General features: G+C 34.1%; 1 protein-coding gene across 1 annotated transcript; it reads left to right on the top strand.

Annotated features, from left to right (window-relative positions):
• The first annotated feature begins 10,623 nt into the window (after positions 1–10,623).
• Positions 10,624–12,981, top strand: LOC111378105 (probable glutathione S-transferase). Its single transcript, XM_023001273.1, has 2 exons — positions 10,624–10,963; positions 12,599–12,981. The coding sequence occupies exons 1-2, from the start codon at positions 10,643–10,645 to the stop codon at positions 12,941–12,943; spliced, it is 666 nt and encodes a 221-aa protein (XP_022857041.1). The 5' UTR covers positions 10,624–10,642; the 3' UTR covers positions 12,944–12,981.
• The last annotated feature ends 1,024 nt before the right edge of the window (positions 12,982–14,005 follow it).

Here is a 14,005-nt window from a genome sequence, read left to right on the forward strand (position 1 = left end):
TGGTTGTGGGTGTGGGGGGGGGTGGGGGGGGGGGGGGGGGGGGGGGGAATAATTATATAAGTTCTTGTTTAATATTTACATTTTATTCATTTACCTAGTCTATATATATGCTAGAAGTTAGAAATTTCAATATGCCTTGACAAACTTAAACATATTTTGCCCGTTTCTTTCATAAATGAAGTTGCACATATCCTTTGCAAATTTAATCAGAGATCTGGCCTGTGAAGTAAATCATCACACCTATGGTCCAACCAATTAAAAGAGACTCTTAAGCCTCTTGTATTATTTCCTTTAATTGATTGCATCCATCTTGCTCCTGTTTACTCTAGTTGAAGTATCGGGTTCCTTTTTCATTGCCTAGGTTATCAACTGTAGGTATATATTAGAGAATCAAATCAAACCGAAGGCCTATGTATTCACAGTTTCCTTAAATCGAATTCGCCGCCTCACCAGAATGCAAGAGGTTTTGATCGGTATTCGACTCCCAGGATACAATCGGTTGTCGGTTCACGCTGCACTACGTTAACCGCCTGCGAACTAGATGTGATATACTCTATCTTACAAAGAAATTATAAGCACAAGGAAGAACTTGAAAGTGAGAAAAAGAATATTGTTGCTTAGAGGAAGAAGTTTGCATTTCATTTGCGATTTTCCAACCTAGAGAGACTCCTATTTATACCAATGGAAAAAAAGCTAGCTCATTAATCAAGAAGTTAAACCATTCATTGATTAAGGAGTTAAAAACATGAAGGGACTTGAGTTACTTGAGTTACAACATATGAAGAGACTTCTATTCAATATTTTTCATTACTTCCATTCAATATTTTTCATTCAATTCTAACAATCTCCAACATGAATGAAAAATGGAAACTAAGACTCAAGAGGAAAGAGAGAGTAAAACGAATCAATCCTGCATAGGATAGATAGCATTTAGCTTTGAACATTCCCTTGTGAAACCTATCGGGAATTACTAGTAAACCAGTGGATATGATGCCTTGAACTGTTTCACCATTTGTGTAAATCAAGACAATAGATCTCACACAGGACCATTCTAGTCACAGCATAGTTCTTACTGTTGTGTTTGTTTTGGCCATGAACACGTTGCTTGGTTCTGCAAGTGTTTTTTCAAGGATGTAGCCTTGCCAATCCTTATAGAAGCGGCCCCACTTCACACTCACATAGGTGACCTCTTAACTCAATTTTTCACAACAACGCTTAATAGTCATTAAAAGCGTAGCTTAACCTGTATCTTCCAATCACTGTGAGCACCATAGGAATGAGCAGAAGGAGAACATTCTCAGTGATTTACACAGATATACATGTTTTAGTTGTCCCTTTGAACCTAGATCCTGGAATCTCCATTCAACTAGATTGGGTTTCCACCATGATACCTTTCAACGTCATAGATTGCAAGCACATTCCCCTCGATGCTTTTACAACTAGCTCTCGACTTAGCCCTTTGGTTACAGGATCCGCAATATTATCCTTTGACTTCACGTAGTTCAGAGTGATAATACCTTGTGAGAGTAGTTGTCGAATGGTATTGTGTCGTCTTCAAATATGGCGAGACTTACCATTATACATATTGCTCTGTGTCCTGCCAATTGTTGATTGATTATCGCAATAAATACAAATTGTAGGCACAGGCTTTGACCATTTTGGAATATCATCAACAAACTGGCGGAGCCACTCTGCTTCTTTAGTTGCTTTATCCAAAGCGATGAACTCTGATTCCATCGTAGATCTTGCAATGCAAGTTTGTTTGGACGATTTCCAAGATACAGCTGTACCACCAAGAGTGAAGCCATATCCACTAGTAGACTTGGTATCTGACATATCTGATATCCAATTTGCATCAGCATAGTGTCCTTGACATATACACACTTGTCGCACTCATTGATTCTAAAACCACTAGAAAGCATAGCATTATCAAACTTCTCATGCCATTACTTCGGTGCTTGCTTCAAACCATACAGCGATTTAACCAGTCTACAAACTTTCCTTTCTTGACCTAGAGCTGTAAACCCTTCTAGTTGCTCCATGTAGATTTCTTCATTCAAATCTCCATTTAGAAAAGCTATTTTTACATCTATCTGATGTATTTCCAGATTTCGCAAGGCTACAATAGTAATTACCATCCGGATAGAAGTTATTCTCGACACAGGAGAATAAGTATCAAAGTAATCTAAGCCGTCCTTTTGCTTATAACCTTTGATTACTAGCCGAGCTTCATATTTATCAATGGAGCCGTCCGCTTTCTTCTTCTTCTTGAAGATCCACTTATAACCCAAAGGCTTACAGCCAGGTGGAAGATCTACTAACTCTCAGGTATGATTCTGTAGAATGGAATCGATTTCACTTTTGATGGCTTCTTTTCACAAATGACCATCTGGAGAAGATATAACTTCTTTATAGTTTTGAGGATCATTCTCCATCAAGTATGTGAGAAAATCAGGGCCAAACGTCTTAGAAGTTTTGGTCCTTTTGTTCCGTCTAGGCTCATCCTCATCTTCTTCAACTGGATCTTTACTACTGTCAGAAGCAGAAGATTCCATTGTCCGTTTAATAGGAGTTAACTGTTTAGAAGACTTACAAGGAAATATATTTTCAAAGAATTGTGCATTCCTAGACTCCATAATTGTGTTCGGATGAATATCAGGTACATTTGAATAATGCACAAGGAACCTATATGCACTACTATTTTGTGCATAACCAATGAACACACAATCAACTGTCTTAGGTCCAATCTTGACCTTCTTAGGAGGAGGCACCACAACTTTAGCAAGACACCCCCACATTCGTAAGTATTTATATGAAGGTGTCCGATTTGTCCAAAGTTCATACGGAGTCTTATCCATATTCTTTCTTAACACTTTATTCAAGATGTAATTTGCGAAAAGAATAGCCTCTCCCCATATGTTCTATGGTAATCCAGAACTAATCAACATAGCATTCATCATTTCCTTTAAAGTTCTTTTCTTATGTTCAGCAATTTCGTTCTGTTGAGGTGAATAAGGTGCAGTAGTTTGGTGAATTATTCCATGTTTAGCACAAAATTCACCAAATGGTGATTCATATTCATCATCACGATCACTCCGTGGCACCTTTATTTTCTTACTAAGTTGATTTTCAACTTCATTCTTATAAAGAATGAATTTATTAATAACTTCGTCTTTGCTTTTAAGCAAGTACACATATCAATATCTCATGCTATCGTCGACAAAAGTAATAAAATACATATTACTGCCTCGTGTTTGGACAAATTTCAAGTCTCATACATCACTGTGGACTAGTCCCAATGGCTCGATACTTCTTTCAATACTATGAAACGAAGACCTAGTAAGCTTAGATTCAATGCATGTTTCACATTTATGATTTGAATCAATTTGAAACCTAGGAAAATAATTTAGTTTGCTTAGTCTACATAAAGCATTGTAATTTACGTGACCTAATCTACCATGCCACAGATTAGGAGACTCAAGCAAGTAAACAAAAGGAGTTTTCTCATTACTCATAACAGTTGGGGTCACATCAATTACATTCAATTTAAACAGGCCATCAGTCATATAGCATTTCCCAACATAAACTCCTATTTTGTTAATTACCAGTTTATCCGTCTTAAAGACCATGCGGAACCCATTCTTGCTCAGAAGAGACCCAGAGACTAGATTCTTGCGAATCTCTAGCACGTACAGCACATTAATCAGAGTAAGCTCTTTGCCAGATGCCATCTTCAGGATCACCTTGCCTTTACCAAGCACTTTAGAAGTTGCAGAGTTTTCCATGAACAACTTTTCACCATTTGTAACTAGTGCAAAAGTAGTAAACATGCTCCTGTTGGAGCAGACATGGCAAGTAGCCCCAGTGTCCAGCCACCACTCCTTTGGGTTAGACCCCACGAGGTTAACCTCACTAATCACCGCCGAGGTTTAGCTCAGACATTTCATCTGAGAGATGATCTCTCTCATATCCAACCATATTAGCCTGAGGACGCTGCTTATTATCCCTCCGAGGCTGATTACAGTCTGTAGATCGAGGCCTAACTTTGTCACAATTGAAGCACTTTCCATTGAACTGGAACTTAGGTTTCTTTCCTACCCTACCTGCAGGCTTCAACTGAGACCCTTTCGTAGCCTTTTTTTATCTTTTCAATTTTCGTTACCCTGTTTGGCTTTATAGGAGTGAACTTTCTTAGTATTAGAACTTTGGCCGTACTCCAATACATTAGCCTTCTCAGAGTAAGAATTCTCTGACTTACGTTCAGCCCGTTTGTTATCCTCCTCAATGCACAGCTTGTTAATTAAATTCTCGAAAGACATCTCTTTCCTCTTATGCTGCAAATAGCTTTTGAAAGCCTTCAACTGAGGAGATAGCTTGTGAATAGCAGTAGCCACCTGTAGAGATTCCGACATGGTCAGACCCTCAGCATGCATTTTTTTGCAAAAGCACTTGATACTCATGTACTTGGCTCACCACTGAACGTGAATAAACCATTTCGAAGTCCATACACCGACTGGCTAAGAATTTCTTAGATCTGGCATCCTCGATCTCGTATTTCTTTTCTAAGGACTCCTAGAGCTCCTTAGCAGACTTTTTTACCACATATACGTGATACAGAGAATTCTGTAGGCCATCCAAGACATAGTTGCGGCACAAAAAATTAGCACTTTTCCAAGCGTCTCAAGCTACACGCCTATGCACATCAGTGTCATTTTCAGCCACGATAGGGACATCCTTAGTGAGGAAACGTGCAAAGCCCAACGTAGTGAGATAGAAAACCATCTTATTCTACCATGTCTTAAAATCAGTACTAGCAAACTTATCCTATCGAATTGCATGATTCACCGGAAATGGAGCCGAAAACGATGACAAAGGTGCCGAAGTCGCAGCTCTAGGCATTGGCAAAGGTATTGTGCCAAACTGGATTGCCGAGGCCGCAGCCGAAGACAAAGTTGGGTTCACTCCAACATGAGGAATCCCGCCTCCAATTATCTTGTCATTGGGAGAAATGTCAGTCGTGGTATCCATAGGGTTAACAACAGTCATTGCAGGATTTGGTACACCGGTACCAACAGTGTTGCTGTCGTTGTTCACATCGTTATTTCCATGTGACGCCATTGAATCGGAACAAACAACAAATAACTTAGAATAATTATAAGTTTGTAAAGTTGTATATAAATTCGAGATCAAGTTATCCGTTCAGAAAATAAAACTGTAAAGTTGAAAAACAGATTATTTTGTCAAATTATTAACAACTTTACAATCATTTAAAATGAATTAGAAATCATGCAAAAACCATGAACTGGAAAAATTGACAAAAACTAATGAACAAAATTTGATTTACTAAAACCAATTCGATTTAAGCTTGATGGTAAATATTAGAGAATCAAATCAAACCGAAGGCCTATGTATTTACAGTTTTCTTAAATCGAATTTGCCGCATCACTGGAGTGCAAGAGGTTTTGATCGGTGTTCGATTCCCAGAATACAATCGGTTGTTGGTTCACGCTGCACTACGTTAATCGCTTGCGAACTAGTTGTGATATACTCTATCTCACAAAGAAATTATAAGCACAAGAAAGAACTTGAAAGTGAGAAAAAGAATATTGTTGTTTAGAGGAAGAAGCTTGTATTTCACTTGTAATTTTTCAACCTAGAGAGACTCCTATTTATACCAATGGAAGAAAAGCTAGCTCATTAATCAAGGAATTAAACCATTCATTGATAAAGGAGTTAAAAATATGAAGGGACTTGAGTTACAACATATGAAGATACTTCTATTCAATATTTTTCATTCAATTCTAACATCAACTTGGGCTCATTTGGCAGGGTTTTTGTTTCTTGTAGAAGAGTTTCCTCAAAAGTCTTCAAACTCTAACTTTTTGCTCTTTGATCTTGATGATTAAGTGCTTTCATCCTCACAAATTGTGTTCTCTAAAGGTGTATTTATGTCTTCTTCAAATCTTGGAAGAGTTTTTGTTAAATTGGATTTTTAAAAAGATGAATTTCCATGAATATCTGGAGCCTTTTAATGGTGTACAAATGGAAATCTATACATGGTGGATAGGTTTCATTTCTAAACAGGAAAAAAAAAATTGTGGAACGTCTCCTTGTTTACTTATTTTTGAAAAAACTACTTTAAGTTAGTATTTTCTAAAAGTTTTTTTTTATAACACAAAGTACTTTCAAAAAATTATTTAAATATATTCATTTTTTTTTTTTACTCTTTAAAAGCATTGCTAAATGGACCATCTTAATTTAAAGGGGATACTAACAACTTATTTATGGCTTGTTCGATAGTAATTTTGAGAATTGATTTTTCGATCGTTGGAAAGAAAAGTGGATCCTACCTGAGAGAGAAGTAAAAAATAACGATTTGAATAGTGAAATAATGATCAAAAAATTAATTTTTTGGGATGAAAATTCAATATCAAACATGCACTTAGAATCATGAGATACATCAACACTAACTACTTTATTTAGTTTTTTTTTTTTTTTTTGACACCCAGGTGTCCACCTTACAGCGACTAATCCTGGGGTCTACGATCCAGCCCCTCTTCGCGCAGACCAGGTAAATCGTGGGTTGTGCCCCAAACTAGTCAGGGTCCAAGAGCCCTCCCCAACTGAACTGCCAAAGTGCCGAGCGAGTCAAACTCATGTATGCGCCTTGCCTTCCAAGAAACTCCTGTCTTTCAGGAAATATCCTACCTTTCAGGAGAAAATCTTGCCTTTCAAGAGCCTCATGAATTGAACCAGGGACCTCTGAACTGCCCGTCTTGAAGAACTCCGTCCTTTGCTAATTGGGATGTGCCCCGGGGGGCTAACTACTTTATTTAGTTGGTTGTAGGTCATGAGGACATGGGGTTTCATTTTAAAAAATCCAACCTAATTAAACACAGGTGTAACAAAAATTTCTTATATATTTTAAACTTATTTCATCTTTATTAGAAATGGGATTTACTTCAAACACAGGTGCCATAAAGAGATTAATGATACCTTCGGTAAGAATTTATAAAAGGTTTAGTTTATAAATAAATAGTAATAAGTGATGGATGAATGAATATTACGTTTAAGTTCTTTAGAATTTATTGTTTAAAATGATGTTTGATAATTTTTAAATGATTTATAAATTTTGTGGAAGTAATTCTTCAATGGAAAAAATACACAACTACTAGATTATAAGAATTAAAAATCATATTTCATAACTAACAATCTTATACTCCCTCTGTCTCATTTATATATGCTTACTTTCCTTTCTTTTTTTTTTTGTCCCAACTATATATTTCCATTTCTTTATTTTTGAGCCTCATTTTAAGAGAAATAATGCATTTTAAATAGTGATTGATGGATAATGCATGGTTAAAAATTAAGAAAAAGTTTTAGATTTGCTTGTAACATTATTTTATTAAAGAATATGTAGTTAAAAATGAGTTTTGAAAAAATAAATTTTGAGAAGAATGAGGCTCAAACAAGGGCTAAGAATATTTTGTTTTGTTCATTTATTAATATACTCTTATTTAATTTGTCGAGTTACAATTAATTTTTCCCACGTAATCTTGAAATTGTACAAATATAAATGAGAGTAAACTAGGAAAGTTTTTAACAAAAATTGTTTTTTCAATAACATTAAATAAGGTTTTTTTTTAATCCGTGTGAAAAATAAAATCAACCTATTTAAATTGGAGGGAGGAAGTAAAAAAGTTGCAAAAATTAGGTGATAAACACAATATAATAATTTATAATATAAAGATAATATAATCTAAATTAGGATACAATATAGTTTAAAATATATCCTAAAGAATAGCAGATATTTATCTCCTCTCACAATCAAATTTTGAATTTCTCTCTCTAAACTTTCTTGATTTTTAGAATCTCTCGAAAGTCATTAAAATTTCTAAATCACTAAAACTTCTTCATTATGTATTAACCAATTTAATTAATCTTCATTATCACATGATTTGTGAAATTAAACTAATATTCCTTATTTTTTGAATATATGCTTTTTATATGTAGGATTTTGGGTAATTTTTCCTTCTTGAATTCTAGTTGGGCTCACGAAAGCCCTAAATAGAAGTTTCAAATCATGTCCTTCATACGAGGAATAGATCACGTTGGGCTTCTGACGGCCCGAACAATAAATATTGGGTAAATTAGACCCACTACCCTAAAAAATTAACTAAATTGATTAATACCCTAATAATTAATTAAGCCAATTAAGAACGTATTTAATACGTTCTAAAAACCCCCCAAACCACGCCATCCCGGTCCCCAGATTCCCAGGCCACTTCATCTTCTTCCCACCTTCAATAATACCCAATTAAACCAAAATCAAAATCCAGAAAATCCAATCAAATTCAGATTTAACCATGGAAATTTATATCAATGCATTTCCACGAGTGTTTGAGAACATTCGAGCTATCCCTTTATTTGAGAAGCTGATAACACTAATCTTCTTTCTCGTCGAAACGGGCAAAACCATGAGTGTCTCGACAGCCAAAGCTAATAGATGAAGAGGAATCATAGGTGCTTAGTTTCGAGACTACTGTGATGATATTGTCTAGAGTTTCTTCCTCGACTTGCATTGTAGTAGAAACCTCCTCTGCCTAACGCCTGGCCTTCCAAGTAGTGGCCACTGCCTCAGGCCAGCAACTGTTAGCTCTGAAGCGGTTCCCATCTCGAAAATGTATTTTATAGTTGAGGAAATATCAGAAACTGATTTTGGCTGTAAAACTACTGATGGCATGAAATGGTATATATTCCCAAAATCCATTGTTGCATGTTCATTCTTTTCAAAGGTTAAGTGCCCCTTAAGCCTATCTGCAACTGATGAATGTAAGATTGGGATTGGAAGGTTCTTCCTTCTGATTTTGATATTCGTATGTGATGTTATGCTTTTTAGAAATTTTCACAGCTTCCAAGTTGTAAACAGAAGTAATAGAAGGAAATTTAGCGAGGAAATTCTGGCCCTATTAGTAAAAGTTGAAAAGCAATGTTGTTGCTATAAATGATTATTTCTTTCCTCCACCTTCTTGAACTTAATAATACTTGAAATTTGCTCTTTTAAGTTTTTAGTCATTCTATAGTTGACATAACAAATTTGTAAACTATTGTTGTAAGCATTGCTTGATCTTGTTTGTGTGCTTAAATCATATGAGGAACTATAGAAATAGATGATGATGAATGTAATTGTGTCTGCATCTATAATAAAGAAAATGAAAATGATGTTCGTGTGAAGCTTGACTGGGGTGAGGAAACAGGATATTGGAAGTGAAGAATTGAGTTTGTGCTAGTGGGCTAAGTGAAGACTAAACTATTCTGTTATGTAGTGGGTTGGTTGATTGTATTGGGTTTGGGATCATGATGCCTTAAACGCATATGTTGTTATGTAGAGCTGTTATGTAGTTCGTGTGTATGGCTTTGGGTCTATTCAGAAATCAAGGCCATGAAATATACACATTTTTACTTAATTTATAGGTAAGCTGATGCACTTATTCATGCTTCTTGATCAGAAGGTTCTTTACATTTTACTATTTCTAGATGAATCAAGTTGATATGTTAGTTAATAGAAGTAAAATATATAATTACAAAGAGACAATATGCAAAAGAAATTCAACTATCTACTGGATCTATTATATTGTTTTGATTTATTTGTTTCTTTTTGAATTTTTGTCTTCCAAAGCCAAGTTAATATGTTAGTTAATAGAAGTAAAATATAATTACAAAAAGACAACATATAAAAGAAGTTGTGTCACTTTTTTTAAATTCTCATTACTTTTTTTGAATTTTTGTCACTTTTTTAATGTTTGTCACCTTCTTGATTTCTATCTCTTTTTTAAATTCGTCACTTTTTTTTTAGTCACTTTTTTGTGCGTTTCCCTTTTTAAAATTTGTCACTTTTTTGAAATTTTGTCACTTTTTTTTTTTAATTTTTGTCACTTTTTTAATGTTTGTCACCTTCTTGATTTCTATCTCTTTTTTAAATTCGTCACTTTTTTTTTAGTCACTTTTTTGTGCGTTTCCCTTTTTAAAATTTGTCACTTTTTTGAAATTTTGTCACTTTTTTTTTTTAATTTTTGTCACTTTTTTAATGTTTGTCACCTTCTTGATTTCTATCTCTTTTTTAAATTCGTCACTTTTTTTTTAGTCACTTTTTTGTGCGTTTCCCTTTTTAAAATTTGTCACTTTTTTGAAATTTTGTCACTTTTTTTGAGTTTGTGAAAAAAAGTGACAATTTTTTATAAAAAAGTGACATTGTGTCACTTTTTTATTTTACACAGTATTTTTTACTTTCTAAAAACTTTTCATATGATTTTTCAAAACACATCTAATTTTAAGGGTATTTTTGTAAGTTGCCCATAAATATTTACTCTATTTCCCTGAAAGAATCTTTTTTCTTTCACAAAGTTGCCAACACAAAATGCCATTCTCTCACTAAAAACAGCCAATCCTCCAGAGAGTACGACTCCACAGTTTACAAGAAACGATTATACCAAAGCTCTGTTAAACGTGCAGCCAACAAGGTTGCATTGGAACTTCAAATTTTCGTGACAATTTTTCACTATATAAACAGCTACTCTTATAGCAATAATCATCAGCACTCAATTAAAAAGGAGGGGTCAAATTTCAGTAAAAAGAAATTAAGATGCCTACAGTTGAGCACCTTCTTCTGTTGGATTTCTGGGTCAGTCCGTTTTCGACGAGGGTGAAAATTGCACTAGCTGAGAAAGGGTTGTCGTATGAAATTCAAGAGGAAGACTTACTAGGAGGGAAGAGTGATTTGCTATTGAAATCAAACCCTCTTTATGCTAAAGTTCCAGTGTTGCTTCACAATGGGAGACCCGTCGTTGAATCCACCAACATCGTGCATTATATCGATGAGACATGGCCATCACCTCAGTTGCTTCCCGCTTGCGCTTATGGAAGGTCTCGGGCTCGCTTTTGGGCTGATTTCATAGACAAGAAGGTTTGTTTACTCCACGAAGAACACTTTCTTACATGCATGTACTCTATGCCTGGTTTTTGCACAATCCTTAAAATAGGTTGAATGGTCTAGTCTAAAAACTAAACTTTACATATGCAACAAACATAATTATCAGGGCCGGCCCCGAGAATTTTGAGACCCTAGACAACTCATCAATATGAGGCCTTTGAACGTAAATTTTTTACCAACGTAAAAATACTTTAAATGTTTAAATAAATAACATATTTATATTTTAGAAGAAGATTGGGTACAATCTATAAGATAGAATTGCAAAAAAATAAAAAAAAATTCCAACAAATCTAGAGACAAGGTTAACATAATATTTAGCGAAATTATCCTGTTTGTGGAAAAAAAATTGTCATGTAAGTAATTATCTTTAAAATTATTAATTAAAAAAAACTTGAATGAAGTGTAATTTAGATATCATGAAATAGTTTTTAAGAACCATAATTTGAAATCCTTTGAATATTGTAAGGATGACTTGTAAAGAGAAACATAATTTTCAGTTATAGAAAGTACAAAATTTAGTGACTAGATTGTAAAATAGTGAGAAATATATAATTTTTAGATGATAATGTGATGACTTATGATTATTTAGTGATTAAAAACGTAACTAGATTTTTATGATTTTGATTCAAAAACCTTTTAATAAATTTGAGATTTTGAGGGATTAATGTGAAAATAAGTTTTGAAATCAATAATGTATTTGTACCAAATGTGTATTTATTGGAGTATCAAAATTATCCTATCAACATTGGACTCATTCCGAAACTTGTGATAAATAACACATTATAGACTTGAGAAAATGTTAATTTGGATAAAACAAATTCAAGTTATAACATTAAAATAACTACTTGATATGTAATATTAGTTTTTAAATTAAATCAGATTACCCTAACAACATTGAGCTCGTTTGGTAGCTCAAAATTAATCATGTTTATTAAACTTGAGAAATATTAATTTGAACAAGATTGTACTAAGTTAGAATCAACAAAAAATAATGTAGTAAAAGTAATTTTTATATCTATTTTTTAAATTTAATTGGACTTCTTAAGTTAATTGTTTTTTATTTTTGAAGCCCCCATATGATTTGAGGCCCTAGGTTATTGCCTTGTTAGCCTTACCCCAGGGCCGGCCCTAATAATTATCTAAATTATGTCCTTGTCCAGGAGCAATTTTCTTTAAATTTTAAGTAAATTTCGGAACGTTACACAGTGCAAGCGGTTCCCATACCAACAGCAATAGTTGACAAGGAAAAAAATAATAATAAAATAAAATAAAAAATAGAAAAGCAACAATGCCTTCAGAGTGTAGAATGCAAAAATAAAGGGGCACATAGGGCATTTCTTGGTCCACTTTAATTGTTGGGAAAGGAAGCAATCAACAATTGCTGCTAAAGCAGGACCCACTTGCATGTTTCAAAATTTGCCTAAAATTTGAAGAAAAAGGATCGTAGACGGGGGCTATATTGAAACACTCCAGTATGCACTATTATTATTATTATTATTTAAATAATTCTAGTAGTCTAGTATTAGATTGAACCATTTACTCTAAAAATTTAAGTTGTTCAATTACGAAACTACCTATATTATCAATAAAGTTCTTTCGATGTTTCAGGTGTTCAATGCAGGCAGCAATATATGGAAGAGCAAAGGGGAGGAGCTTGAGGCTGCTAAGAAGGACTTCATTGATATTCTCAAGACGCTGGAAGGAGCCATGGGGGCAAAGGACTACTTTGGGGGTGACAAATTTGGGTTTGTCGATGTTATTCTCATTGGCCTAACAACTTGGTTTCACGTGTTCGAGAAATTCGGAGGATTCAAGATTGAGAAAGAGTCTCCTAAATTTGCAGCCTGGATTAATAGATGCAAGGAGAGAGACAGTGTTGCCAAAAACTATATTGATCCTCAAAAGGCCTACGAGTTTGTCGGCTTGTTAAGGGAGATGCATGGTGTTGAATAGTGAAATTACCGATGGCTAGTTAAAACTTAAAAATGTGTCTTTTAAAATAATAATATTAGGAAAATAAGTGCAAAATAATTATCTTCCTTTGTATGTACAATTCTCTTGTGCTTGCAAATGGAAGACTGTAAGGGGAATATTTGTGGATAATAATTGCATTGAAATTCTATCATGTTTTGTAGTAAACCCCTTTGTGCTTATCTTTCGAGTGTGTTTTTTTTTATTTTAATGATAGAGAAGTGAAATTTACAAGATATTTTCTAAATTAATCTAATCAAATTTTAAGTAATTTACAACATAAGAATGTTATTTTATATTTTAAAAAATAGTGCATTAGACGTAGAGCATTGCCATTTTTTAGGCAAATCGGCATGCCGAGCCTTGCTAAGTTGTAATTATCACGAATGAAATTTATCCGTTTAAATCTACTCATCATTTTTGTTAGGTCATTGAGTTCTAGCTTCTCAAGTTACTCGAAGTTTTCTTAAATTAAATTACCATAAATCATCTTTAATAGTACTGCACATGGCACAATGGAATTAAGTAGTCCAACTTTAATTTTCAAGAACATTAATAATCAGGAAATTAAGCTTTAACTATCCTATGATCGGTGGAAACGAAACGCAAGAATTGAGATTTAATGGACACCAATTTGAAGTATAATACAAGTCGCAAAATAGCACGAACAAGATTAAAGTAAAAGATGAATTAAGCAAAGGAACGACAAATTTATTAATATGGAGATAATTACAACTGGACAGCAATGAAACTTCTATAAAACTGACAGAGGAGTCTTGTATTTATAGTACACTTGGTCTAACCCTAAAAAAGTCCCAAAAAGGTAGAAATATATAATTTAATTAGACTCCTATTTGAGTCACACTTCTAACAATCTCCACCCTGACTCAAATTCCGGTGCAACGAACAAAACTCCTAGATTTCAAATCCGTCTGCAACAAAATGAACTGACCAATCTCCTCAACGCAATATCTAAACTCTCCATCATCAAACTATCGTCCTCTGCACGACGTCCACAAGCGACACTCGAACCCAAAACCAGGG

This window comes from Olea europaea, unplaced genomic scaffold (genome assembly GCF_002742605.1).
Source record: "Olea europaea var. sylvestris unplaced genomic scaffold, O_europaea_v1 scaffold1766, whole genome shotgun sequence".
Classification (NCBI taxonomy): domain Eukaryota; kingdom Viridiplantae; phylum Streptophyta; class Magnoliopsida; order Lamiales; family Oleaceae; genus Olea; species Olea europaea.

Coding starts and splice junctions, on each gene's coding strand:
- LOC111378105 (XM_023001273.1), top strand. CDS start 10,643: ATGCCTACAGTTGAGCACCTTCTTCTGTTGGATTTCTGGGTCAGTCCG. Junction 10,964..12,598: donor CTGATTTCATAGACAAGAAG/GTTTGTTTACTC, acceptor TCGATGTTTCAG/GTGTTCAATGCAGGCAGCAA.